Source organism: Hypomesus nipponensis, chromosome 10 (assembly GCF_054491055.1).
Source record: "Hypomesus nipponensis isolate SF chromosome 10, ASM5449105v1, whole genome shotgun sequence".
NCBI lineage: Eukaryota > Metazoa > Chordata > Actinopteri > Osmeriformes > Osmeridae > Hypomesus > Hypomesus nipponensis.
In genome coordinates, this window is record NC_140370.1 from 14,967,501 (window position 1) to 14,990,931 (window position 23,431).

Consider the following 23,431-nt stretch of genomic DNA (forward strand, 5'->3'; position numbering starts at 1 on the left):
AGCCCCTCCCACGCACGTCCAGAGCCCGCAAGGCTTCATGGGAAATGGAGAGTCGCCATTGGCGGGGGCCAGTGGCGGTAAAGGACGTGAGTGGAGGGAGGGATAGATGTATGAGTAGATTGATTGGTAGATGGTTAGATGGATGGTTTGATGGATGGGTTGATACAATATAAATATCGATATTTAAAGGTCTATATTTCCCATACCTGACACTTCACTGTACTGCTGCAGCTTAGTGATGACCTGTTGTTGTTGTAGGAGATTGCCCACTCCCATCCAGCCACCCTGCGGTCAGTCAGCTGCCAGCTCTGAGACCAGACCCTCACCACTACCCCACCATTGATGAACCTCTACCTCCAAGTGAGACTCACCTCTGCACCAAGAACATGCCATGAGCTGCATACTGTGGATCGACATGGAATGTGCTTCCTGTGTGTGTGTGTGTGTGTGTGTGTGTGTAGACTGGGAGGCGCGTGTGGACAGCCACGGGCGTGTGTTCTACGTGGATCACATCAACAGGACGACCACCTGGCAGAGACCCACCACTGCTGCCACCCCTGACGGGATGAGGAGGTCTGGCTCTGTCCAGCAGATGGAGCAACTGAACCGCAGGTGGGAGGAGAGGGGAGGAGAGGGGAGAAGGGGGGAGGGGAGGACAGGAGAGGAGGAGGAGAGGAGAAGGAGAGGGGAGGAGAAGAGGAGAAGGGGGGAGGGGAGGAGAGGGGAGGAGGAGGAGAGGAGGAAAGGGAAGGAGAGGGGAAGAGGAGAGGGGAGGAGAGGGGAGGAGAGAAGGGGGGAGGAAGAGGGGAAGGAGTGGAGAGGAGAGGAGGAGGCAAGGGGAGGGTAAGAGAGTAGTTCAGAGGAGAGGGGAGGAGAGGAGGAGATGGGAGGAGAGAAGGGGGGAGGAGGAGGGGAAGGAGTGGAGAGGAAGGTGGAGAGGAGAGGAGGAGGCGAGGGGAGGGTAAGAGAGTAGTTCAGAGGAGAGAAGAAAGGGAGGGGAGAAATTGGTTTCAAATTGTGTTTTATCAGCACAACTCTTTCTGTGGTTTGTTCAACTGAGAAAAATGTCAATGAAACTATCCTCCATGCCAGATTTGACTGTCTGATTGTGTGTGTGTGTGTGTGTACACGTGTGTGTGTGTGTGTCTGTACACGTGTGTGTGTTTCAGGTACCAGAGCATTCAGAGGACCATGGCCACAGACAGAGGGGTGGAGAGAGAGGCGGAAGAGGAGGATGGTGGAGCGGGAGGTCAGAGGGGTGAGATAGCGGTCAACAGCAGCAGCAGCAGTGAGACAGACCCGCCACCTGTGGTCGACAACGGTACTGCAGGTAGAAACACCGGAAGTCTGTGTGATAAGATCTGTGTGACAGTGTGTCAGGGCAGTTCCAGCTTCACTGTGTGTAACTTCCGTTTTCTCCCCCTTCCCACTGTGGCATTCTGCTGTGTGTCTGTGTGTGTCTGGGTGTGTGTGTGTGTCTGGGTCTGTGTGTGTGTGTAGAGGGGAGGAGAGAGAGCTCTACCTCCCCAGTCAACAGTCAGAAGATCACTGCCCTGCTCCAGAGTCCTGCTGTCAAGTTCATCACACACCCAGAATTCTTCACCATCTTGCACGCCAACTACGTGAGTCACCGTTCAACGCACACGCTCCGAGATCAACACACAAAGCTCCCAGATGTTGAGATGTTTGACATGTCTGTGGTGTCGTGGTTTGCCAGGGAGCCTACAGGATGTTCACCAACAGCACCTGCCTGAAGCACATGATCCTCAAAGTGCGAAGGGACGCCAGGAACTTTGAACGCTACCAGCACAACCGTGACCTGGTGACCTTCCTGAACCGCTTCACTGAGAGCCAGCTGGAGCTGCCGCGGGGCTGGGAGATCAAGACCGACCCCCAGGGGAAGGTAGGGGGAGTCATATCAAACACACACACACACGTGTCAACACACGCACACAATGTTGTACTTCTAACGCAACAAGACAGGGTCGCCGCAATGTCGAGTGCGGCCCGTGTTCCGTGAGTTGAGCAGTGGCCTGAACGCTCCGTGTGTTCCAGAACTTCTTCGTGGACCACAACAGCCGTGCGACCACCTTCATCGACCCCAGGATCCCCTTGCAGAACGGCCGGCTGCCCAACCACCTTACCCACCGACAGCACCTGCAGAGGCTCCGCAGCTACAGCGCTGGAGAGGTCAGCGCTGAACACGCATGCTGGACCTACACACTGCACATACATACACATGTGCACACACACGCGTGTATTCATGAACGACCACACGGAGTACCTGTCATCTGTGTGTATCTGTTGTGTGTGTCTGTTGTGTGTGTCTGTTGTGTGTGTATCTGTTGTGTGTATGTGGACCCGTTATGGGGTCCCCAGGCCTCGGAGGTGTCTCGTAGTCGCGGCGTGGCCTTGCTGCCCCGTCCAGGGAACAGTCTGGTGGCTGCCATACGCAGCCAGCACCAACAGGACGCCGTGCCTCAAGGTAGGTTCCACACACTGATACTAAAAAGACTAATCATGGATTTCTTTCTTGCACGGTCTTGGGGGGCTTCTACGTGTTTCTAATGACGAGTGGCTAATTCCTGGTACACCCTGATCTGTAAGGGTGATCCTGATTCTCAAGTCTCCCTCCCTCTTTCCCCCTCCCTCTCTCCCTCCTCCTCCCTCTCTCCCTCTTTCCTCCCTCCTTCCTCCCTCTCCCTCCTCCCTCCCTCAGCCTATAATGACAAGATTGTGGCCTTCCTTCGCCAGTCAGGGATCCTAGAGATCCTGACCGAACGACAGCCTGGCCTGTCCAAAAACCACTCCCTCAGGTAGGCTACATCCAGCTACCCAACCCTGAGGCTGGGATGAGTACTTTGGGCGCGTTTGATTCATCTCACCTGGTGGCACTGGCAGGGGCTCTATTGTTCGAGGCAGAACATGAATCGAACTTGGATGTATATATAACCTGTATGCGTGCACATCAACACCAACTTGCAACCTATGTGCGTGTGTGTGCATGTGCAGGGAAAAGATCCACTACATCCGGACCGAGGGAACCCAGCGCCTGGAGAAGCTGTCATGTGACGCTGATCTGGTCATCCTGCTGAGGTGGGTCTCCACATACACCCACACACACACGTTTCGTACTGGACAAGCTAACAGACAGGAGCAGCAGACAGGGGAGGGTGTAAAGTAGTGACTGTTGTCTTCCTGCAGCTTGTTTGAGGAGGACATTATGTCCTACGTCCCTCCATCCTTCCATCCCGGCTTCAGTTTCTCTCCTCGCTGCTCCCCTGGCTCCTCACCTCACAACTCTCCAGGTGTGGATTTATATAGATGTGTGCGTGTGTCTGGGTGTGGGTCTCTGTGTGTCTCTGTGTGTGTGTAAATACATGTGTGTGTCTGTGTGTGTAAATACACGTGATGGTCTCTGTGTGTAAATACACGTGTGTGTCTGTGTGTGTAAATACACGTGTGTGTCTGTGTGTGTAAATACAGGTGTGTGTCTGTGTGTGATGTGCTTTGTCTACCCTATATACTTCCTCAAGCATGTTGTGAGCTGTTCTGAACACCACAGACCTATTTCATCTGTCAGTTAACGGTCATGACTAACCCCTGGCGATGCTGAACGTGTCTGCTTGTCAACAGGAACTCAGAGGGCCAGGGCCCCTGCCCCTTACCGGAGAGACTTTGAAGCCAAGCTACGGAACTTCTACAGGAAGCTGGAGGCCAAGGGCTACGGCCAGGGCCCTGGCAAAATCAAGTAAGGAGAAATGACAGACCATGTAAACACTTGCATTTAGATTGGTTAGACTGCACGGAACACTTGGGAGAATTCTCTGGAAGAGGTTTTTTGGTGTGTCTTGTGCGATCGCTGGCTCACAATCACCCCCTAGAGGCTTCATGTTGTATTACTTTAGTCAAACAAATGAACGTTCCTCTGCTGGGATGAAACATTTAATCACAAGTAGCTGGTTCCAGAGGGGCATTTGAGCTTCGGTCTCTATGGGAGAGACAGTGTGCAGTGTGTTGAGCAAGGCCTCGTTCTTCCTGCGTGTTCCAGGCTGATTGTGAGGAGGGACCACCTGCTGGAGGGCACCTTCAACCAGGTGATGGCCTACTCCCGCAAGGAGCTGCAGAGGAACAAGCTCTACATCACCTTCATAGGAGAGGAAGGGTACGCGGGAGCGCTCACACACGCACACACACGCACACACACTACACATGGACGGACACACACACCACACACACATGTACACACATAGGAGAGTCTGGTGGCTGATGCTGGGTAGAGCATTGGGCTGGTAATCTGAAGGTTGCCAGTTCGATTCCCGGCCGGTGCACATGATGTTGTGTCCTTGGGCAAGGCACTTCACCCTACTTGCCTCGGGGAGAATGTCCCTGTACTTACTGTAAGTCGCTCTGGATAGGAGCGTCTGCTAAATGTAAATGTAAAGGTAAATACACACACAGCACACACACACAGTAACACTTTAAAACACCCACCCTCTAACAGACACACTTGCTACTTCATCAGTCAACGAAACAATATCGATAATTTACCTCCACACAGTAAGCGCAGATCTTAATCTGGCTATACTCACTGTGAACCCCCTTCTCCATATCTCTGGTTGTCCCCCTGCCCTCAGCTTGGACTACAGCGGTCCTTCTAGAGAGTTCTTCTTCCTGCTCTCCCAGGAGCTCTTTAACCCTTACTACGGCCTGTTCGAGTACTCCGCCAACGACACCTACACCGTCCAGATCAGCCCCATGGCCGCCTTTGTGGAGAACCATCTGGAATGGTGAGATTCAGATTCTGACTGCCCGCCAAGATCATAACTGTCACGTACAGATATGCGGAATAGAATAGTGAAGGATTAGTGAATGAATACATAGAAAGGTAAAGTGAGATATTGTAAGATAAACGAGAGGTTGTTATTTTAATCCTACACCTACTTATCCCAACCGATACAACCTTGATTTTGTTTGACCTCTCTCTCTCTCTCTCTCTCTCTCTCTCTCTCTCTCTCTGTGTGTGTGTGTGTTGCTGTCCAGGTTTCGTTTCAGTGGTCGTATTTTGGGCCTGGCTCTGATCCACCAGTACCTTCTAGATGCCTTTTTCACACGGCCCTTCTATAAGGCTCTACTCCGACTGTGAGTCTCTACCACTGGCTTTTACCATGGCCTGCTAGCTTAGCTTAGCTGGTTAGCTAAACCCACGAGTTAGCTAGCAGAGTTGTCGTTTGTAATGAAAACAGTATGTGCTCACTAGCCTGATTTATGACGCGCCAAAGTTATAATAAAACCCTTTTGGGTGACTTTACATCATCATTAATGCCAAAAGACAAACAAATAGCTACTAGTCTTAAGAATGATACTGATACAGATGACTTGATGTAAGCCATCTTGTGTGTGTGTGTGTGTATGTGTGTGTGTGTATGTGTTTGTGAGTGTAGAGCCACCGACCTGAGTGATCTAGAATACCTGGATGAGGAGTTCCACCAGAGCCTTCAGTGGATGAAGGACAATGACATTACGGACGTTCTAGAACTCACCTTCACTGTCAACGAGGAAGTGTTTGGACAGGTAGCAATATATGAACTGTTTACCACAACTCTGCAGGGGTCGTTTTAGGCACGGACCGACCGGGCAGCCGCCCGGGGCGCTACGAAGTTAGTGGCGGCACATTCCGCTGAGAGGGGCGGATTTTTCCGCAATTTGTGTGTTTGGTAAAAGGTATTGTGGTTGTGTTCGTGCCATGTTCCGTGTACTCTGTTGGGGCGGCGGGGGGGTAGGGGGCTACTCCAACTCTGTCAAATGTGTCAGACAATGATTGAGAGGCCAAACGTCGAAGCGAGACAAAATACTGTGCCGCAGAAACCCTGATGTGTGGATGGAGAGGTGTTTTGGAGTACCAGGTTTATTGAGTCTTCAATGTGTGTGTGTGTGTGCATGCACGTGTGTGTCTGTGTGTGTTTGTGTGCAGGTGACGGAGCGTGAGCTGAAATCTGGAGGGGCCAATGTGACAGTGACAGAGAAGAACAAGAAGGAGTACATCGAGCGCATGGTGAAGTGGAGGGTGGAGAGAGGGGTGGTGCAGCAGACAGAGGCTCTGGTCAGGGGCTTCTATGAGGTACAGCACACACACACTAAAACACTCTCATACACACACATACTCACACAGACACACAATAACACCCCTTTTCACACACACACACACACACACACACACACACACCTGTGCCTCTCCCCAGGTGGTGGACTCCAGGCTGGTGTCTGTGTTTGATGCCAGAGAGCTGGAGCTGGTGATCGCTGGCACGGCAGAGATCGACCTGATTGACTGGAGGAACAATACAGAGTACAGAGGAGGTAAACCCACTGACACACACACCCTCACGTCCTGGCAGACCTGGGATCAGGTCTAAATCTCGGTCAAACACTGCCAGATATGTGGAGCAATTTGCTTTGTGTCAGGTAGGTAGTACTAGCATTGTTTTGGCACCAGTCAGTTGGTTCCATAGTGAAGCTTTTATCATTCCTGATCCTTGGGACCGCCTGCCCTGCATGTTTTAGATGTGGTAGATAGGGTCTAGGGTTAACATTAACCCTAACCCTAACAGTCCAAATGGGGGTCAGATGGCTGAGCGGTGAGGGAGTCGGGCTATTTATAAGAAGGTTGCCAGTTCGATTCCTGGCCGTGCAAAATGACGTTGTGTCCTTGGGCAAGGCACTTCACCCTACTTGCCTCGGGGAGAAACACGTGTCCCTGTAGTTACTGTAAGTCGCTCTGGATAAGAGCGTCTGCTAAATGACTAAATGTAATTTAAATCCCCTTAACCCGAACCTCTCTCCCTCCCAGGTTACCATGACGGCCACATCGTGATCAGGTGGTTCTGGGGCGCCGTGGAGCGCTTCAACAACGAGCAAAGGCTCCGCCTCCTCCAGTTTGTCACAGGGACGTCGAGCGTTCCTTATGAGGGCTTCACCGCCCTGAGGGGCAGCAACGGCCTCCGTCGCTTCTGCATTGAAAAGTGGGGGAAGATTACAGCCCTCCCCAGGTAAGACACGCTCACTTTCTATCTATTCTTCTCACTTGTAGATGTATTCCTCTGGTCAATGATTGACTGACCATGCATGTTGACATGTATAGCGTGAATGGATATTTCTTGAGCTGATTTGCATCTCTGCCGGACTTTTCTCCTGAAAGAGACTACGTAAATACGAATGGCAGGTGTACGTGTGTTGGACTGGGGGTAGCGTCTTCACGTGCTGGGTGGGTGTGGCCTGATGTTTGGTTTCCTGTTCGTGTTCCTCCAGGGCTCACACGTGTTTCAACCGCCTGGATCTCCCTCCTTACCCTTCCTACACCATGCTGTACGAGAAGCTGCTGATCGCTGTGGAGGAGACCAGCACCTTTGGCCTGGAATGAGGGAGGGGAGGGGATGGGAGGGGACAGACTCTGGACAGAGAACAGATGTGAGTGGGAGGAGCAAGGACCCCTAGGAGCCTGTTACTCCACAACAAGAAACTCATGAACACAGTCCAGACTCTGCAAAGTGACTCCAGGGTGGCACCTTTTTATACCCAGTTCATGTTCTCATTTTGAATCAACCTGTGAACACATGAACAATCTCTAAGCCAATGGATGTAAACGTACACTTGTACAGTCCTAGCCAATGGAAAAGCCAACCACCGCATGCATTAACACTTAACTCCTACACTACAGTAGGCTTTTATCTTACCTTCTTTTGATTGGATGTTGCATTAACGAACCAAGCTCTCGTTATGACCATAGCCTATCAGCACTCAGGGCCTAGATTCTCACCTCATCACCAACCAATAGGCTAAGGTCTTGTCTCTCTCATATACACACTGGCCCCTGCAATAGTGGCCATCAGCCAGCATAATCACAACCATGTTCTCCCCTAAACAACATGATATTATCACCATGACCTAACATAAGAATGCCTCAAATACTTGTCACCCCACTGCGGTCAATGAGACTCTGCCAAACTGGTTTTCCAACTGTGCCAGTGATGATTTTATTGTTGAATACTGTGACATCATCACAGGAAGATGGTCCGCAGGTCCAGCTGCTTTCAAATTCAAAATGGCTGCCGGGGTCGTGTCTAATGATAACCAAAGCCTGATATACCATTCATTAAAGACAGAAAGCGCCATAAGTTACTATCACTATGTGGACGTTTGTAGTCTTTTATCATTGGAGGTACATGGGACCTTCTCACGTTGATTGATTGTTGATTCTGCATTTTATAAATGTTTGAAATAATTTGCAGAACTGTTGAGAAAACATGGACATTTTACAAATACACGGTTATGAACGTTGATGTTAGTCATGCTAGAGTGCACACAGATTGTTACGTTTGATAGAGAAGTCACTTCACAATGCATTGTATTTTACTGTAACCGTGGGTGGTAACTCATGTGTTTGTTTGTCTGTTTTTACGTTCCTTTCGTTCAGACTTTTCTTGTGACAGCTAATTAAGTTGGCACATGCTGCTCTTTCTGGTTTCAACACAAGTGGTAAAGTAATATGAATGTTTCATTATCAAATGATTGTTTTTGTTTTTTTAAACATGATTTGTGACCAACAGAGAACTTTAAAAAAATATATGTAAAGAATGGAAATACAGAAATGTACTATATAATTATCTGTGAAAACAGACGGGTATAAGAGAAAAAGAAGGATAAAGAGAGGTTGTTCATAGCTGTTACTGTTCTTGTCATCTGCCTGCATATTTCTTGCACCAACAGTATAGCCTGTTGACACTGAAAGTGCTGTAGAAAGTACTTTCATTTGCCCACTATTTGAACAATAATCCATTATAAGACTATTTGAAATATTAACCCTATTCAATTTAAATTCCGGGACATCGTTTGAAGGAGTTATCCTGTACCTAGCTATTGAGTAACTTGTTGCTACGGATACTGTGAGCTGGCGTGAGTCGAGATTCTGGATGTTTATCTTTGGCCACTGTGTCTTTACATAAACACAGACCTGTCAGTTCAGGTATATTGTCCTGATTTGGCGCTGTTCATTACTTTATGATAATGGATAAGTTGCCTTGTTCACAAAACTCCTGACAAAGACCAGGCTGAACATCTGAACAGAATCACAGCATACAACTCTATTCATGTTGACCAACTGTCATTTAACCTATTCACGTGCATAGTCAGAGTTAATCGTTATATATATAAATACCCATCATTGTTCATGATTTTCACCCGGATTGATCAATGTTTAGTTTTTTTGTGTTTTTTGGGGGAATGTAGTGTATAGTCTATTGTTGCTGGTAAAATGACAAAGTTCTACTGTAATATAGAATTTATATGAAATTATGAAATGACTTTGTATTTAACCATTTATATACTATACATAATAGGATGCTGTTTTTCCAGATATGCAGTTAATGACTGAAAATCATTTTTCTTTATTTTCCAAGTTTGTACAGCGCGCACATTAGAATAAGTTACAGTTGAAACGTGTCTCATGCTATGCATATGTTGCAAAGAGATCGAAGCAAATGCAATTTAAAACGATTGATCAGTTTTGCCTACTTTTAAGATATACTGTACTGTACCTCTTATTTTAAATGGACGTTAAAAGTAGTTTGCACATTGTGAAGGTTGTATCAGTTCTGCTGCAGCGTCTGTCTTTGTCCTCCCTTAACTCTTCACGTCATCTCCGCAGTTTCCAGATCCGTTTTACTGATGACTTTCACCGTCTGACCGGCAGACATGCAGTTTCAGACTGCAGTTTTTCTTTTCAAGGATAGTGCTGTTAACGAATGTCAATAAACAATCACTTGGTAATGCAGCTTCTTCGTCCACCGCTGCTATGGCTTGTGGAGTGATGTGGACACATCGAAAGTCATTAGGTGGAAGTTGAACCATTAATTACAGACGCCCGTAAAAACGTTTTTTTTTTTTTTTTTTTTTTTTAGTTTCTTTCGGTTTGTGAAAGTAAACTGAGGAATATACAGTACACAGACATTTAAAGGAATGGATTGGCCTGGTAGCTGTGACATCTGAACGTCAACCTTCCAGGCGTCCCAAGGGTGGAACACAGGTGGTGTTAACCAGGACCCGATGCCACTATCTTCCGGCTCCACACTTGACCATTTTAAATGTGGGATACACACACACACAGCATTCACGCACCATAGGGGAAGCACTCCCTATCAGAGGCACCTGCCTCCAGTCAAACAGGCGGACAGGAGTCAGTAAGGTCCAATAAGACACTGATCACATGACTAGCGATCGGTGTCGAAGCCGTCCGTGGGTCCAGGGGGGTCTGAGTCTGGTTCAGGGTGGGCCAGTAGGTTGATCCGCTGACCCTCTCTGACGTGGAGCATAGCCAGCCTCAGATTCCAGCTGGGGGGGACACAGACACCAACGACACATCCTCTATCAGACTGGGTCGACGGCACGTCCTCTATCAGACTGGGTGCTTTATCAGCTCTGATTATTAAAAACATGGCATATTTTCAAAAGATGCTGTAAAGCTTGTTAGTAGTTCTTATAGCCCAAACTATTTTCCATGTAGCAAAATCCATAATGTTAGCCAAACTATCAACAGTCCCAATTCTTACAGCTAGCACAGGAGAAATGCAGTTTATCAAATGCACCTTCCTGCCACAGTAAATTCCTTGTTTGAGTGAATAAAGTTCATTCAGATTCTGATCTCCACAGAAGAAGAAAAAACAGTTATGAATAATTAGACATCCACCTTTTAGTATCCGTGTCCCTGATGGAGGATGTGTAGAGATAGCCACCTGTGGCACCTCCTTTTACTGGGATCTTGATCTGCAAACACAACAGTAACATCCTTACATCTGTAACAAGTGCTTAGCAGTAGTTAGTAGTCATATGGTGAGTAGTTGGTTGTGGCAAAGGCAGTTAGTGTCTGACCTGTGCTCTCTGGTGGTTCACTTGGTTGTGTCTGTCAGTTAGGTGGATGTTGTAGACCTTGAGGGGCGGGGCTCCCAAGCTCTCCATGGCAACAGGGTTTTCCTCCAGCTTCTTCAACGCAAGCTGGTAGTATTCTGAATTTTGAAAATCCTCTGACAGACAAAAACGATTCTGAGTTAACACTCAAAACAACGTTATTTTCTACTTCTTTCCGAAGTTTTCCTATCCAACCAAAGGTAGGCATGTGAAACCTCACGCACTTTGTATCAGGTAGTACATGGTGCCGATGCATCCACCCGTAAAAACTGACGTGAAGATCGCGAGCTGTTGGAGCTGGTTAGTCGAGACCCGCATCTCGAGGTAAACTGTGAATGGCTATAGCTGGGACACGTGGGCAAGTAGATCAAGTTATCTCGATGATGTTTGGCGTTTGTTTCATTGGACCATGTGCTCTTCATGGAGCTAGTCTGAAGTACCATGCATGAGCTGTAGGCTACCTGGAAAGGATCGCCAAGAGGATAAAAACGAATGAATATCACTCTGTAATACAGTATAATAGGTACAATTGTCTTCATCCTCCGTCACAGAATTCACATGAAAGTCACTCAGATTTACACAGCTATTAAACACATTATCTGTAATACTGACTACTACTCGTAGCTAACTAGTTCTGACCCAGACAGTTCTGCACGAGCGGACCGTTGCTACTTTTCATTAAGCGATATTGTGCATGTTTCTGACAGCTCGGCCTATTATATCCTTCCGTCTACGTTAGTAAACATGTTCACTGTAACACACAAAACATAAAGAGGTACACACATGAAGTTGTTGTTTAACCTTTTCTTCAAAGTCGAATCTGAATTGAGTTCTGTTCCACCCAGGATATCAACGTTGTGCAATGACACGTCGTTACGTGATGCCTCTTCCGCATACGTCAGACGCCAGCTCCTCGTTTTAGCCATGTGAGAGTGTTATGAAAGTTCATGCTATTTGAATTGAGCCTGGCAGTTATATCACCGTAACTAGAGCCTACTGCAAGTACACACCTACCTACGTCGTAGACTTCGTCGAGGTTGTGAAGAACAGTTGTTGAGTAAGTACAATCGTATTTCTTACTTTTTAACATTGTACAAAGAGTTTTATTTGGCAAGAAGGTTGAGTTGAATGAACTGACCGCTAGTGTGTCAATTTTCATACGATTAGTTTGGCTTCTCGTAGTTAATACGTTTTAATTCTCAATGAGTTTGGAGAAGGAGAAATTATGCAAAATAAATCATAAACAATAGTCCCTAGGTCATTTTTCACTGGATACTAATTGGTTTCACAAATGATCAAATTTTGTAGCTTCTTTGTTGCAAAGCTTAAAGCATCTGCCAATCTTGCTGCATTCTGTGTCTGCTACTCGACCTGTTCACACTTCCAGGCTATCGCTAAAAGTAGGACAGATGAGTTAGTAGCGGCAGTTTTCGAATATTGTCATATATGTCACGGACGCATTATGTCCTTGTGGGATGCATGAGGCTCGGGCCTCTTAACAGTGCGGTTGTTGGTTTTGTAACCTTCAGGTGATGCATGCATCACAGTCATAACAGCATCCTGGTGTGGATGCATCGTTCTCTTGTTAGCTGTCTGGCTGTCTGGGAGTATTCCCCCCCGTCTTATCTTATCAGCCCAGTGCACGAGGCTCCACACAGAATTGGTCCATGTCATTTACTTATCTGTCTGAGACAGTTTTAGTTACTCTGCCATAGAAGTGCTCCATAAATGCGGTGAAGATGCAATGAGTCTGTTCCCTCTTATTCTTCCTCCCCCACATCTTATAACGCTGCTCTCTCCCCTCCCCATTAACCCATCTTCCTGTCACCCTCCCCCACATCTTATAACGCCGCTCTCTCCCCCTCCCCATCATCCCATCTCCCTGTCACCCTCCCCCACCCCTGTTGCCCCTCTCTCTTCCCCATGACCTCCCGTCTACCCCTCTCGCTCCCTGTTCTCCCCCAAGGCAGCCATGTTGGGTGCTGTAGTGATGGGCGTTGGGACAGCAGGCTTTGTGAGGATCAGGGACATGCTGACACCTTTGCCCTCCAGCCCTGCTGAGAAGCTGAGCGTAAAGGGCTTCATATCCAGGTGAGATGACCTCTGACCCCAGTCTGACACCACCTGACCTGGCCAGCCTGAGCTGGGGCCTCTCAGAGAGTTTTAGAACACGATCTTGGGATTAAATATTCAAAGTGTTTATATATTAAGTAGTATTTGTTGATTAATGTGAGTGTTTGATGAGCAAACCACTTCAATGTTTATAATTTACAATAGTAATAATGGTAAGGACAAATAATATTTGGTAACAGTATATGAGAATTATATTTAGGCTAAGTGTGTTGAACCAAGAAACAGTCTGTGTTTTTACAGGACACAGTGTTGCGAAAATTCCAAACCACAATTTTACGCAATTGTGCTTGAAATGAATTAAGCAACTTCTATCTTGGTATGACTAAGTGCTGACAACGTGCTGACCAAACATTCTCACAGTCAACAGTCTACATCCAATCACATCCGTTGGACCACACAGTTTAATCTACTACACGCCCCTGCCCATTGGTCCACTGACCCACCAGTCATGTGATCCCTATATCAATACATCACAGACAGCATGTATGTGGGAGAAGGTAGCAGTCTAGTACCATTAGATCTAAACGTAACTTTAATCACAACATTATACCTGTTAGGTTTCCAGTAAACAAGGCCTAATATAGTCTAGAGTCATAGAGTTTGTATGGGATCTTCTATAGAAGACCAGTCTATATGATGTTCCTTCATGTGTTTGGGGAGCTTCTTATGGGCTGTACCACGAAAGCCCGACAGCCCTGCTGAACCCGTCCTCCTGTAACCCCCAGGAGGCCTCTGAAGGAACAGCAGGGGGTGAGTCAGATCTCCCTGGAGGAGGCGCTGGGCAGGAAGGACATCCAGGTGGCCTTCGTCTGCACTGAGAACGCCTGCCATGAGGACAACATCAGGTACCTGCTCCCTCACCTGTGTGTGGGTGTGCGTGTGTGTGTGTGTGTGTGCGTGTGTGCCCTGAACATTTGTACCAACATTTAAAACCCCTCACATGAAGGACTCAGATTTGTATCTTTGGCTGAAGGTCTTCTAGTGGGTAGAGCCACTGATGTTCATGAAGAAAATAAGTAACCATGGTTGCCATGTTTGTGAGAGAGTCAACTCTGGGAGGAAATGGTGTGCTGTAAGCAGTCTAAGAATGTGGGCTGTTCAGTTCGTCCTCGAATAAAACAAATGTCTGTGATGTCGTACATGAACTCCACCACCAAAGTGCAGCAGTGGAACAAACGTAACACGCCTTCATCCACGTGGAAACGGATTGTGCTTCTGTTAGTCACTTCAATATTGCTCCTGTCATTTACGTTTTTTTAAAGTTAAATAGGGACATACATACATTAGACAGGAATGTATAAAGTGTTGTATAATGGCCTATAATGTTGCATATTGTATTGTATGTAGTTTGTCTACTATAGAGAAGGGTAGAGTGTAGAGGTGTTCCAGGATCCTGAAAAGAATCCTTCTCGCTCATCCTCCCCCTTTCTCCTCACTTCTCTTAAACAGCCTGTGTATTTAATACCTTTCTCTTCCAACTCTTCCTCCATGGAGTTAGGCAACACATGTGTAATGGCTCTCATTATAACTGTAGAGAGAAAACGCACACCAACACACACACTGTGAGAGTGCAGGCCAGGTGAAGAATGGGGGGTTATTTTGGTCTGTTCTAATGAGTGTGTTAAGGACATGGTCATGTTTCACTGGTAGACAGCTCCAGAGGGGTTATGGGTAATGGAACAGCAGGTATTGTCCCTCTTTGCTGTGCAGGAATGCTGGGAAAAAGAGTTCTGGAGAGCCCGTATTGAGTTATGTGGAGGAGATGGGTCGTGATGGATGGTTTGATTAGAGAATCTCTTGGCAGACTGAAAAGCTAACGGCTTTCCAGCTCGAGTCTCGTACAGATTTAGAAGATGCTCTAAAAACAGCAAGCGAGGTCTGTGCAGGAATCATAAACCAAACTGAAATGAGCACCAGCTTTCATGTCCTTAGACCTAAGGGTATTTTAACACATTCTTTCCCCTGTTTTTTCTGGCATATTCTCTGGCTGCGTGCGACCTCCTCTGTCCTGGTTCTCTGCTCTCTGTTCTCCCGCTGCCCACCAGGACCTTCCTGCAGGCAGGGAAGCATGTGTGTGTGGAATACCCCATGACCATGACCCACAAGGCAGCCGTGGAACTCCAGGATCTGGCCCGGCAGAAAGGTTAGCTGGATGCATAAAACAAAGAACAAAAACACAAACACTCTTACTTTACATGCTGGGGCACGCAGGACTGTGTGACGGGGATAGTCTCACACGGGGAGGGATGTTGTCAGTCCTGGATACAGGTGGCGTTGATTTGGCAGGAGACTGTTGCTGTTCTGTATACCTGGAGGAGGAGTGCAGCTGAACATTAAGATAGGAGTCAGATGACTGAGCGGTTAAGGAATCGGGCTATTAATTAGGTTACCGGTTCGATTCCCGGCCGAGCCAAATGACGTTGTGTCCTTGGGCAAGGCACTTCACCCTACTTGCCTCGGGGGGGGGGGAATGTCCCTGTACTAACTGTAAGTCGCTCTGGATAAGAGCGTCTGCTAAATGACTAAATTGTGTAAGCTGCCTTCTCCAAACGCACATGAAGAGGAGAGGCCTTGTTTTCAGTGTTCAGCTAAAGGCTTGTGTTCTAGAGTTTTTTCCGGAATGGTCTCTACATGCCGTGTGGTTCCCCTCAGGAGTGGTTCTCCACGAGGAGCACATAGAGCTGCTGACGGCAGATTTCAAACAGCTGAAGAAGGACATCGCAGGGAAGAAGCTGGAGGAGGGCTCCCTGCACTTCACAGGTCAGACCTCAGAGGAACCTCACAGCTCAGGTCTAGGCAAGGTTATAGGGACATGGGTGGTCAATGTATGTCTCAAATACTGTAAATGTTAACACACACATACAGTTCTCCTTTCCTCCACTTTAATGCTCTTATTCTGAAACGGGGACATACAAGTTTCCTGTCTTGGTACAGTAATGTGTGTGTGTGTGTGTGTGTGTGTGTGTGCAGGAGGTCCTCTGAAGCCTGGCTTCGGCTTGCTGGCATTCAGCGGCATCGCCCGCCTCACCTGGTTGGTCGACCTGTTCGGGGAGCTGTCTGTCACCATGGCGACTGTTGAGGAACAGACGGACAAGAACTACACGAAGATGACAGCACATCTTCTAACTTCAGACAACAGGTCTGACAGAACACACACACACCACACACGCAGGAATGATGCGGGCGTGTGATTCGACCGTAACGTTTTTTCCTCTGTGTCGTTCCACGACCACAGGCCTCTGACGTGGGTGGAGGAACGTGGCCCCGGACTCCCCCGAGTCAAGAACGTCAACTTCCGCTTCGACACGTGCCAGGTGACGGAGCTGCCTCCCGCTGCCAGGGAGCCCGTGGGGATCTTCATGCAGGACATGGTGCTGTTTGCTGGGAAGCTGCTGGGGCAGATCCCCCCTGAGCAGCTGGAGACCGAGACACGCAGGGTGCTTCACTGTCTGGAGCTGGCCGACCGCATCCACGAGCTCAGCCGAGGCTAGGGAGGACAGGGCCAGGGGACAGAGAGACAGGACCAGGGCTAAGACAGGACCAGGGCTAAGGCTGGAAGGCGTTAGGGATATCCAGCTTCATCCTCTCTGTCGATGTCGAGCCAGCAGAACCTCGCTAGGTTTTCTTAGCCATGTTGCTTCTCTAGCTGCGTGTTTGACAGATCCCCGCACAGAAAGGTTGTGAGGCCGGTAAATAAAAGGAAGCCTCTGTGCATGTACATGGCCAAATCATAACCCTTACTCACCTTACACCACTCCTGCTTCTTATGTGCTACCTTGTAGAGAGAAAAGGGAATTTAGTTTATGGTTGATTCCTTACCTGCTAACATTAAGATAAAGCTGCACACAGTTTTAGTGGTGTTCAACATCCAGTGTATCAAAACTTGGTTTTAAAGGCACATCCTGTTACTTCACTTATTATTATTTTGGTTGCTCCTTTCTGGCATTGCTGGCAGTGAAAATCTGACATTCCCAGTTATGTTTACCTCGCACACTCTCTCCTTTTATTTTGTAATAAATTCAACTGGTATTTCTAGAAGTTCTAGTTCTGGAAGTTATTCAGTATCATGACAAAAAAGGGAAAATACTTTGAAAAGAAAACATTGTCTTGGACATTCTTGAAACCATCAACTTGGTTGGTGTGGTTGAAGCACATCCTAAATACTTTACTCTTAACGCTGTCACCAACCAGTTGGCCTCCGAGAGTACTGTCAGTACTAAAGCCAGGATTGTCACACGATAGTTGTAGAAAGGTTCCTGGCAAACACAGATCATGGATTTTTGACCCAATGTTTTTTTTTTTTTTTTACTGTTTGTAATGAGCATTGAGGTGTGCTGTTTTGGATTGCTTTGCTTACAGCGTTTAAATCAAATGTTCTGTTTACATTAGATGAGGATGTGAAGTAGCCTGTTTATAGGTGATAGATTTATAGTCTGTTTACTATACTGTTCTGGACCTTGTGAATTAGGTTGGAATCACTTCCTTCTAATAAAATGTGCCTGTCTGAGCCTTGGTTGTGTGTCCTGTGGTCTTTGCTGTGGTCGTTTCTTTTTCTTGGTAAAACATGCCAGAACGTAAGGACATGGTTAAAGGCTCAATAATTATAGCAATAATTAGCCTAATACAAACCAACAAAATGCAAGTTAATTGCATTTGTTAAAATTCAATTGCTGTTTTACATGTATTTGTATTACTATATGTCACAGAGGACTTCACATCTCTGTGCTGCTGTTACACTTTCATTAAGCAGTCACACTTGTCATTGTATTGTTATTAAACTTCTCACACTTATTATGTTATTACACTTGTTACACTGTTATTATGCTGTTTTTACACTGTTACATTCAGAGTGCAAATTATACAATGATATTGTATACTTTTACCAATCTTTTTAAACATGAACTACTTCTACTTGAGTGAAGCATGTGTGTTCTTTTGCCATCTCTGAGAATAATTTGAATGCGTGGGAATCCAACATATTCATGTTTTTAATAATGAGAAGCCTACGACTTTAAGAGAAACCTATGAATCAGCGATGTAATAACAATACCGGAACAAAACGGACACCCTCTGTAGCTGCGCAGCCTCTCGAGCGGGACGTCCCGTTGGCCCTGCGTAAACACGGTGGGCCGCGCTAGACTGGCGGACTGGCCAAGATGAGAGAAGAGGATTGCGACAGCGAAATGTTTATATTAGATAGATCAAATATATGAATGGAAATGCTTTAGACAAACATTGTTTCTTGGTGGACATTTCGTAAACTATGGATTTTATGTCTGGTGTCATTCTTCTTCTTTGGTTGGTTGATGAGGTGAGTGCGCAACTGAGTTTTCCAGTGACTTCCAGTGACAAATTTAGCCGACGACATCGCGAGGGGTGATTATGTGCTTGTTGAGGTCTGTCTGACTGCCCCACACAGTCTAGGAATGACAAAAATTTGAACAAAGAAAAGACTAGAAAATGATGCATGCATGCCACAGCAATGAGAGACGGGGAAAGTAGGACAGTACATAAGAGGATAACCTCTGATAGCTTTGGATGTGTATCCTACAGTAAAGGGGCTGAAAGGCTAAGACAATGCATCTCATCAAATTATGAGCTCATATTTTAGCAGTTACTATACAGTTGTGGTCATGGGTTGAATAGTGTTGTGAAAATGATGAAAATGTATTTATATAATGTTTTGTGCTACTCTCATAGCTGCATGTGTAATTGAAGCAGACACACCCACCCAGATTCACTCAACACACACACACACACACACACACACACACACACACACACACACACACACACACACACACACACACACACACACACTTACTCACTCAAGACAGACACACACACTTACTCACTCAACACACACACACTTACTCTCACTCAACACACACCCACACACATTCCCATTTTCACTCACCCCACATCACACGCACACACAGCCTCCTCGTCTACTGACCATTGTTGATTGTTGTCAGTGAGCGGTGTGGAGACAAGCAGCTCTTTGTGGACTTGTTGTCTGTGTGCCCGGCTAGCTCCTTGGCTGACCAGTAGAGGCGGGGCCAGGGTCAGGATCGGGGGCTGTTATTGGTCAACGTTCACGGCAAAAGGGGTTGTCATTCGTCACTCATATCAGTTTCTGGGACGTCTGGTCCCACAAATTTCCTGTTCCTATGTCGGGCGTTTGCTGACGTGTGTCACAATCGAGCAATAAAATCTCGGCGTTTGACTGTTTCTCATCCCACGTCTATCTCTCGTTCACCGCAGTGTTCCGCCAACAAGAAGTACTGCTGGTACTTCGAAGGAGGCTACCCCATCTACTTCATGTGAGTCCAACGACTAAACATCAACAGCAGGGAAGATTCCAGCACTGCAGCATTAAAACCCCAGCGTCAAGGTTGCGTAACCACATCCTGTCTCCCCTGGGATGAGGAACAGACACAAACACACCAGCTGTGATGCTGGGGTCCTGGGAGGGCCCCTTTAACAGAAGCCTGCGCTAAAACAGTCTCGTCTTATATGGAGACGTGCTGCTGCAGCAGGAGATATTAAATATGTAGGGACTGACGTTAGAGTTGGAGAGCGGAGAGCGTTGCAAACACAGGACACACACGTTCACACACACACGCGTACACATTCTCCCCCACACACACACACACATTTGCACGCAGACAGAAACACACTTCGTCACAGAAGTGCATAACTGTCCATTCAGTCAGGATTGTAGCTTATTTAGGCAGGATTTTGTGTTTCCAGCTTAGTGGAGGATCTGTTTTATCTTAAATCTTTAAGCTTCAGAAAAAATGTAAACCACCGCAACATCATCCAGACTCCCTCCAAGCTCTAGCTCAACATGTCTGCTTGGAAATGAAAAACTGGGAACACACATATTCATGTCACTAGTAAACATGCTTTTCTCTCTTACACACACAGACACTCTGAGACCCTGTGGAATCTGATGTGAAAATGGCAAAGGCTGCCCAAAACACATTCCCCTGAAAAATAAAAATAAGCTCTGTTTTACACATCTCTTTTTCCTATTATTATCCACCCCTTTTCGTGAACGTGTGTGTGCGCGTGTGTGTTCGTGCGTATGTGTGAACCAGAGCTGTTTTTGAACAGAAACACAACAGCACCAATACATCATGAGCTTTGGTGTATACAGGTGCTGTCATTCTGTCTGCAGGGGAGAAGGAGACACACCAAACACACACACACACACACACACACACACACACACACACACAGAGGACACATGAAAGAACTGGGAGCTGAACTTGTCTGTTGGCCAGCGGCCAAAGCTTAAATAGATAAATGAACACATGATTCAATAAATTCATTAGTGACTTGAAACTTGAAAATTCACTTGATGAAAGGCTTCTTTCAAGCCATGCTAGGGTATGATACACACAGTATGTGAGCAGGGATTCTGTGGGGAATGTGGTCTATTCATCTTTAGTTCCCAGAACATTAGTCATTTGTTAGACAACTGTCCCATCGGACCTCTCATCCCACTCCCAGTCAGCCTATAATGGCAGAACCCTGTGAACCCCATGTGGTGTGTGTCCTGTGTGTGTGTCCTGTGTGTGTGTCCTGTGTGTGTGTCCTGTGTGTGTGCAGGAGCAGCGTTTGTTCTAATCATATGTCTTCCTCGGTGTGTGTGTGTGTGTGTGTGTGTGTGTGTGTAGATGTCGTTCGTATGAGGACTGCTGTGGTACGAGATGTTGTGTCAGAGCTCTCTCCATCCAGAGACTGTGGTACTTCTGGTGAGGAACCTCTAAACCATCCAACCATCCATCCAACCATCCATTCATTCATCCATCCAAGCATCCATTCATCCATCCAACCATCCATCCAACCATCCATCCATCCAACCTCTCTGATGAAATGATCGTTGTCCTTCTATCTGTTTCTTTATCCCTTCATCTGTGTGCACGCCTGCATATCATCCTCCTTTGTTCAAGGAGGTCTGTTACTGGGTAACTGGGATTTAGACTGCTGTGTGCGCATGTGTGTGTATGTGTGTGTACGTGTGTGTGTGCGCCCTCCTGTTCCAGGCTGGTGTTGATGCTGGGCGTTGTGTTCTGCTGCGGGGCAGGGTTCTTCCTTCGTAGACGGATGTACCCCTCCCCCATCCCCGATGAGCCCAACTCCTTCAACGTCCACTTCACAAGACAGCCAATCACCACCTCAGGTGAGTCACCATGCCCAGGCCTCCGACCAATCAGAGCATGGATGCCTAGCAAAGGGATCTTTACAGCACTCTCCATACGGTGCAAGTTGCCTTGAAAATAAATGTTGACACAGCGTTGTCTACGTCAGTGTTATGAAACCGAGTTATGAAACAAGGTAATATATAGATGGTGCATGACCTTGTGAAAGCCCCCCCCCCCTCTCTCTCTCTCTCTGGTCATCTGACCATGGTTCTCTCATCCAGGTCTGCAGCAGAACGTTCTGCAGAACTATGGGGATCCAGGGGGAGGAGTCATGCTAAGCCCCGCCTACCCCCTGCAGCCACACCCCTCCCACCTGACGGCATCCTTCCCTCCTCCACCTGCCTACTGCAGCCTCCCTCCTCCGCCCTACGAACAGGTGCAGCAGGACACACAGAAGAAATAACCACGGGAGAGTTTCAATACTCCTCCCGAGGCTGAATCTCAATACTCAATACGTTCTTCCTTCAGTGAGGCTAATTACTGATCTTGTACGAGCAGATCCAGTAAGCCCTTAAGTCCAAGTGGGCTGAAGGGGTGGAGCCTTTTTTGGTTCCTTCAGATAGTGGCAAAATATACATATTAAGAGTCACAAAAAAGACATGACTCAATGAAGACAACTGTAGTTTTATCTATGCAATTTATGAGTTAATTCAAATGTAGTTTACGGTCCACATCTCCAACTATTTTTTCACTTTGTTCTCAACTAACCTACGACAGCCTTGTCTCACCAGCTTGTGTATGATAATAAAGTTTGACTATTTTTCACCAACATGTGTGTACAAAATCATGTTTCTATCTGCCACTAGGTGTCAGTATGAAACCTCAATTTGACGGCCCTAGATCCAAAATACATAGTTATGCTTTGGCAAAGATTGGCCAGTACATTTCTTTCTGAGGGAATTGTCATGTTGTGGTTTAGATGGGGTACATACAGTGTTTGAGCAAACCCAGCCTGAACATGTGGGAGTAAGAGTGAGTAAGTATACTCAGTAAAGAGTGTGTGTTTCTGTGTTAACTGGGCTCTGTAGAACAGTGTTGTCTGTATACACTCCTTCTGAATGACAGATCCCTGGGAAACCAGCCTTTAGCCCGGGGCCGAGATGACTGGGCTGCTAAATAGATAGCTACTCCACTCCATTCACAAACACACTCACACACACACAGAGCTGATGAGCATTACTCTGGACCACAAACTCAGAGAGACAAGTATCTAGTAGGGAGTCAGATGGCTGAGTGGTTAGGGAATTGGGTTAGTAATCAGAAGGTTACCAGTTCGATTCCCGGCCGTGCCAAATGATGTTGTGTCCTTGGGCAAGGCACTTCACCCTACTTGCCTCAGGGGGAATGTACCTGTACTTACTGTAAGTCGCTCTGGATAAGAGCGTCTGCTAAATGACTACATGTAAATATAAAAATTTAGTACCTCCAACAGTGTGGTGAGGAGATGACATGCTGACAGCTTTGTGTTTGATTCCAGAACCTCAAACCCACCGCTTGCTTCCCCAACAATGAGTCATCTGTATCAACACGATGCGTGATGAATAGATATCAATACGACAGCATGCGAGGGATTTCCATGCAGACATATCCACACAAACATGCGTTCTTCCACCTCAAAATTCTTCACCCTGTTTTATAAGAACACAGTTGTTATACACAGCTTCTGGAACACCAGAGTCAGGTAACAGCAGACTGAGGCAGTTCAGGAAGGGTTTGTATCTCAGTCCCACGACCCTGGACGTTGGCGCTGGAGTCCAGGGGACGTGATACGGATCGTGGACTACCCGTCTTATTCAGGCTCCACAGCATCCTCTTTCATGTCCTCCAAGTCTAGACAGCTATTCACTAATCAGTTGTCTACTCTTCTGCAAACAGAAATTGGGACCAACACATTAGGCATTGAATCATTCAAAGACCTTATAAACTGAATAAAGGGAGCAACTGAAAAGAAAGTGAGAGAAAGACGTTGATGAGCACCAGATATGGACGGAGGTGTGGAGAAGGACGGTGGAGAGATCTATGGGCGGTGAGAAAGTCAAAGAGCTGACGAGCAAGGCCACAGAGGGCGCGTGTGCGAGGCGCGTGACGACGGAGACGTACGCAGCCGGGGTCGATCGTCCTGGCCGTCA

At 47.0% G+C, this 23,431-nt stretch overlaps 4 protein-coding genes across 5 annotated transcripts in view; 3 read left to right on the forward strand and 1 right to left on the reverse strand.

Moving 5' to 3' along the window:
- The window catches only part of LOC146271946 (E3 ubiquitin-protein ligase HECW1-like), a 19,885-nt gene extending 10,058 nt beyond the window's left edge, over positions 1 to 9,827 (forward strand). Inside the window, exons 10-29 of the mRNA XM_084707645.1 lie at positions 1 to 86; positions 259 to 360; positions 462 to 612; positions 1,170 to 1,321; positions 1,501 to 1,622; positions 1,718 to 1,903; positions 2,056 to 2,190; positions 2,380 to 2,485; positions 2,720 to 2,816; positions 3,013 to 3,096; positions 3,205 to 3,308; positions 3,637 to 3,751; positions 4,052 to 4,165; positions 4,638 to 4,790; positions 5,044 to 5,142; positions 5,445 to 5,574; positions 5,975 to 6,121; positions 6,243 to 6,357; positions 6,848 to 7,046; positions 7,306 to 9,827. The exon at positions 1 to 86 is cut by the window's left edge and continues 427 nt beyond it. Of these exons, the coding sequence (XP_084563771.1) occupies positions 1 to 86; positions 259 to 360; positions 462 to 612; positions 1,170 to 1,321; positions 1,501 to 1,622; positions 1,718 to 1,903; positions 2,056 to 2,190; positions 2,380 to 2,485; positions 2,720 to 2,816; positions 3,013 to 3,096; positions 3,205 to 3,308; positions 3,637 to 3,751; positions 4,052 to 4,165; positions 4,638 to 4,790; positions 5,044 to 5,142; positions 5,445 to 5,574; positions 5,975 to 6,121; positions 6,243 to 6,357; positions 6,848 to 7,046; positions 7,306 to 7,417 (2,509 nt within the window). The 3' untranslated portion in view covers positions 7,418 to 9,827. The remainder of the gene's footprint in view (positions 87 to 258; positions 361 to 461; positions 613 to 1,169; positions 1,322 to 1,500; positions 1,623 to 1,717; positions 1,904 to 2,055; positions 2,191 to 2,379; positions 2,486 to 2,719; positions 2,817 to 3,012; positions 3,097 to 3,204; positions 3,309 to 3,636; positions 3,752 to 4,051; positions 4,166 to 4,637; positions 4,791 to 5,043; positions 5,143 to 5,444; positions 5,575 to 5,974; positions 6,122 to 6,242; positions 6,358 to 6,847; positions 7,047 to 7,305) is intronic.
- Positions 9,828 to 10,238: 411 nt separating this feature from the next.
- Positions 10,239 to 11,871, reverse strand: coa1 (cytochrome C oxidase assembly factor 1). Of its 2 annotated transcripts, none has more exons than XM_084707187.1 (5): positions 11,758 to 11,871; positions 11,181 to 11,417; positions 10,921 to 11,072; positions 10,739 to 10,815; positions 10,239 to 10,383 (listed from the first exon to the last, which is right to left on the reverse strand). In XM_084707187.1, the coding sequence occupies exons 2-5, from the start codon at positions 11,272 to 11,274 to the stop codon at positions 10,263 to 10,265; spliced, it is 444 nt and encodes a 147-aa protein (XP_084563313.1). In that variant the 5' UTR covers positions 11,275 to 11,417; positions 11,758 to 11,871; the 3' UTR covers positions 10,239 to 10,262. The 2 variants fall into 2 exon arrangements, with proteins under 2 accessions (XP_084563313.1, XP_084563312.1); XM_084707186.1 differs by having other exon boundaries at positions 11,740 to 11,871.
- A 4-nt stretch (positions 11,872 to 11,875) lies between these two features.
- blvra (biliverdin reductase A) lies at positions 11,876 to 17,602 on the forward strand. Its single transcript, XM_084707185.1, has 7 exons — positions 11,876 to 12,013; positions 12,923 to 13,047; positions 13,815 to 13,934; positions 15,135 to 15,232; positions 15,742 to 15,849; positions 16,060 to 16,228; positions 16,325 to 17,602. The coding sequence occupies exons 2-7, from the start codon at positions 12,929 to 12,931 to the stop codon at positions 16,578 to 16,580; spliced, it is 870 nt and encodes a 289-aa protein (XP_084563311.1). The 5' UTR covers positions 11,876 to 12,013; positions 12,923 to 12,928; the 3' UTR covers positions 16,581 to 17,602.
- Positions 17,603 to 18,158: 556 nt separating this feature from the next.
- LOC146271949 (WW domain binding protein VOPP1-like) lies at positions 18,159 to 22,071 on the forward strand. The gene is made up of 5 exons (XM_084706682.1): positions 18,159 to 18,400; positions 19,354 to 19,412; positions 20,775 to 20,852; positions 21,144 to 21,280; positions 21,524 to 22,071. Exons 1-5 carry the CDS (start codon positions 18,353 to 18,355, stop codon positions 21,703 to 21,705), a joined length of 504 nt encoding a protein of 167 aa, XP_084562808.1. The 5' UTR covers positions 18,159 to 18,352; the 3' UTR covers positions 21,706 to 22,071.
- Positions 22,072 to 23,431: the final 1,360 nt, after the last annotated feature.

Bases quoted from the DNA above. Each gene is read 5' to 3' on its own strand.
- coa1 (XM_084707187.1), bottom strand. From the start codon at position 11,274: ATGCGGGTCTCGACTAACCAGCTCCAACAGCTCGCGATCTTCACGTCA. The intron at 11,073-11,180 runs GTGCGTGAGGTT...TTTGTCTGTCAG, and splicing joins CATGTACTACCTGATACAAA to AGGATTTTCAAAATTCAGAA. The intron at 10,384-10,738 runs GTGGATGTCTAA...TGTCCCCCCCAG, and splicing joins AGGGACACGGATACTAAAAG to CTGGAATCTGAGGCTGGCTA.
- blvra (XM_084707185.1), top strand. From the start codon at position 12,929: ATGTTGGGTGCTGTAGTGATGGGCGTTGGGACAGCAGGCTTTGTGAGG. The intron at 13,935-15,134 runs GTACCTGCTCCC...GCTGCCCACCAG, and splicing joins TGCCATGAGGACAACATCAG to GACCTTCCTGCAGGCAGGGA. The intron at 15,233-15,741 runs GTTAGCTGGATG...GGTTCCCCTCAG, and splicing joins GGATCTGGCCCGGCAGAAAG to GAGTGGTTCTCCACGAGGAG.
- LOC146271949 (XM_084706682.1), top strand. From the start codon at position 18,353: ATGGATTTTATGTCTGGTGTCATTCTTCTTCTTTGGTTGGTTGATGAG. The intron at 18,401-19,353 runs GTGAGTGCGCAA...CGTTCACCGCAG, and splicing joins TTCTTTGGTTGGTTGATGAG to TGTTCCGCCAACAAGAAGTA. The intron at 21,281-21,523 runs GTGAGTCACCAT...TCTCTCATCCAG, and splicing joins ACAGCCAATCACCACCTCAG to GTCTGCAGCAGAACGTTCTG.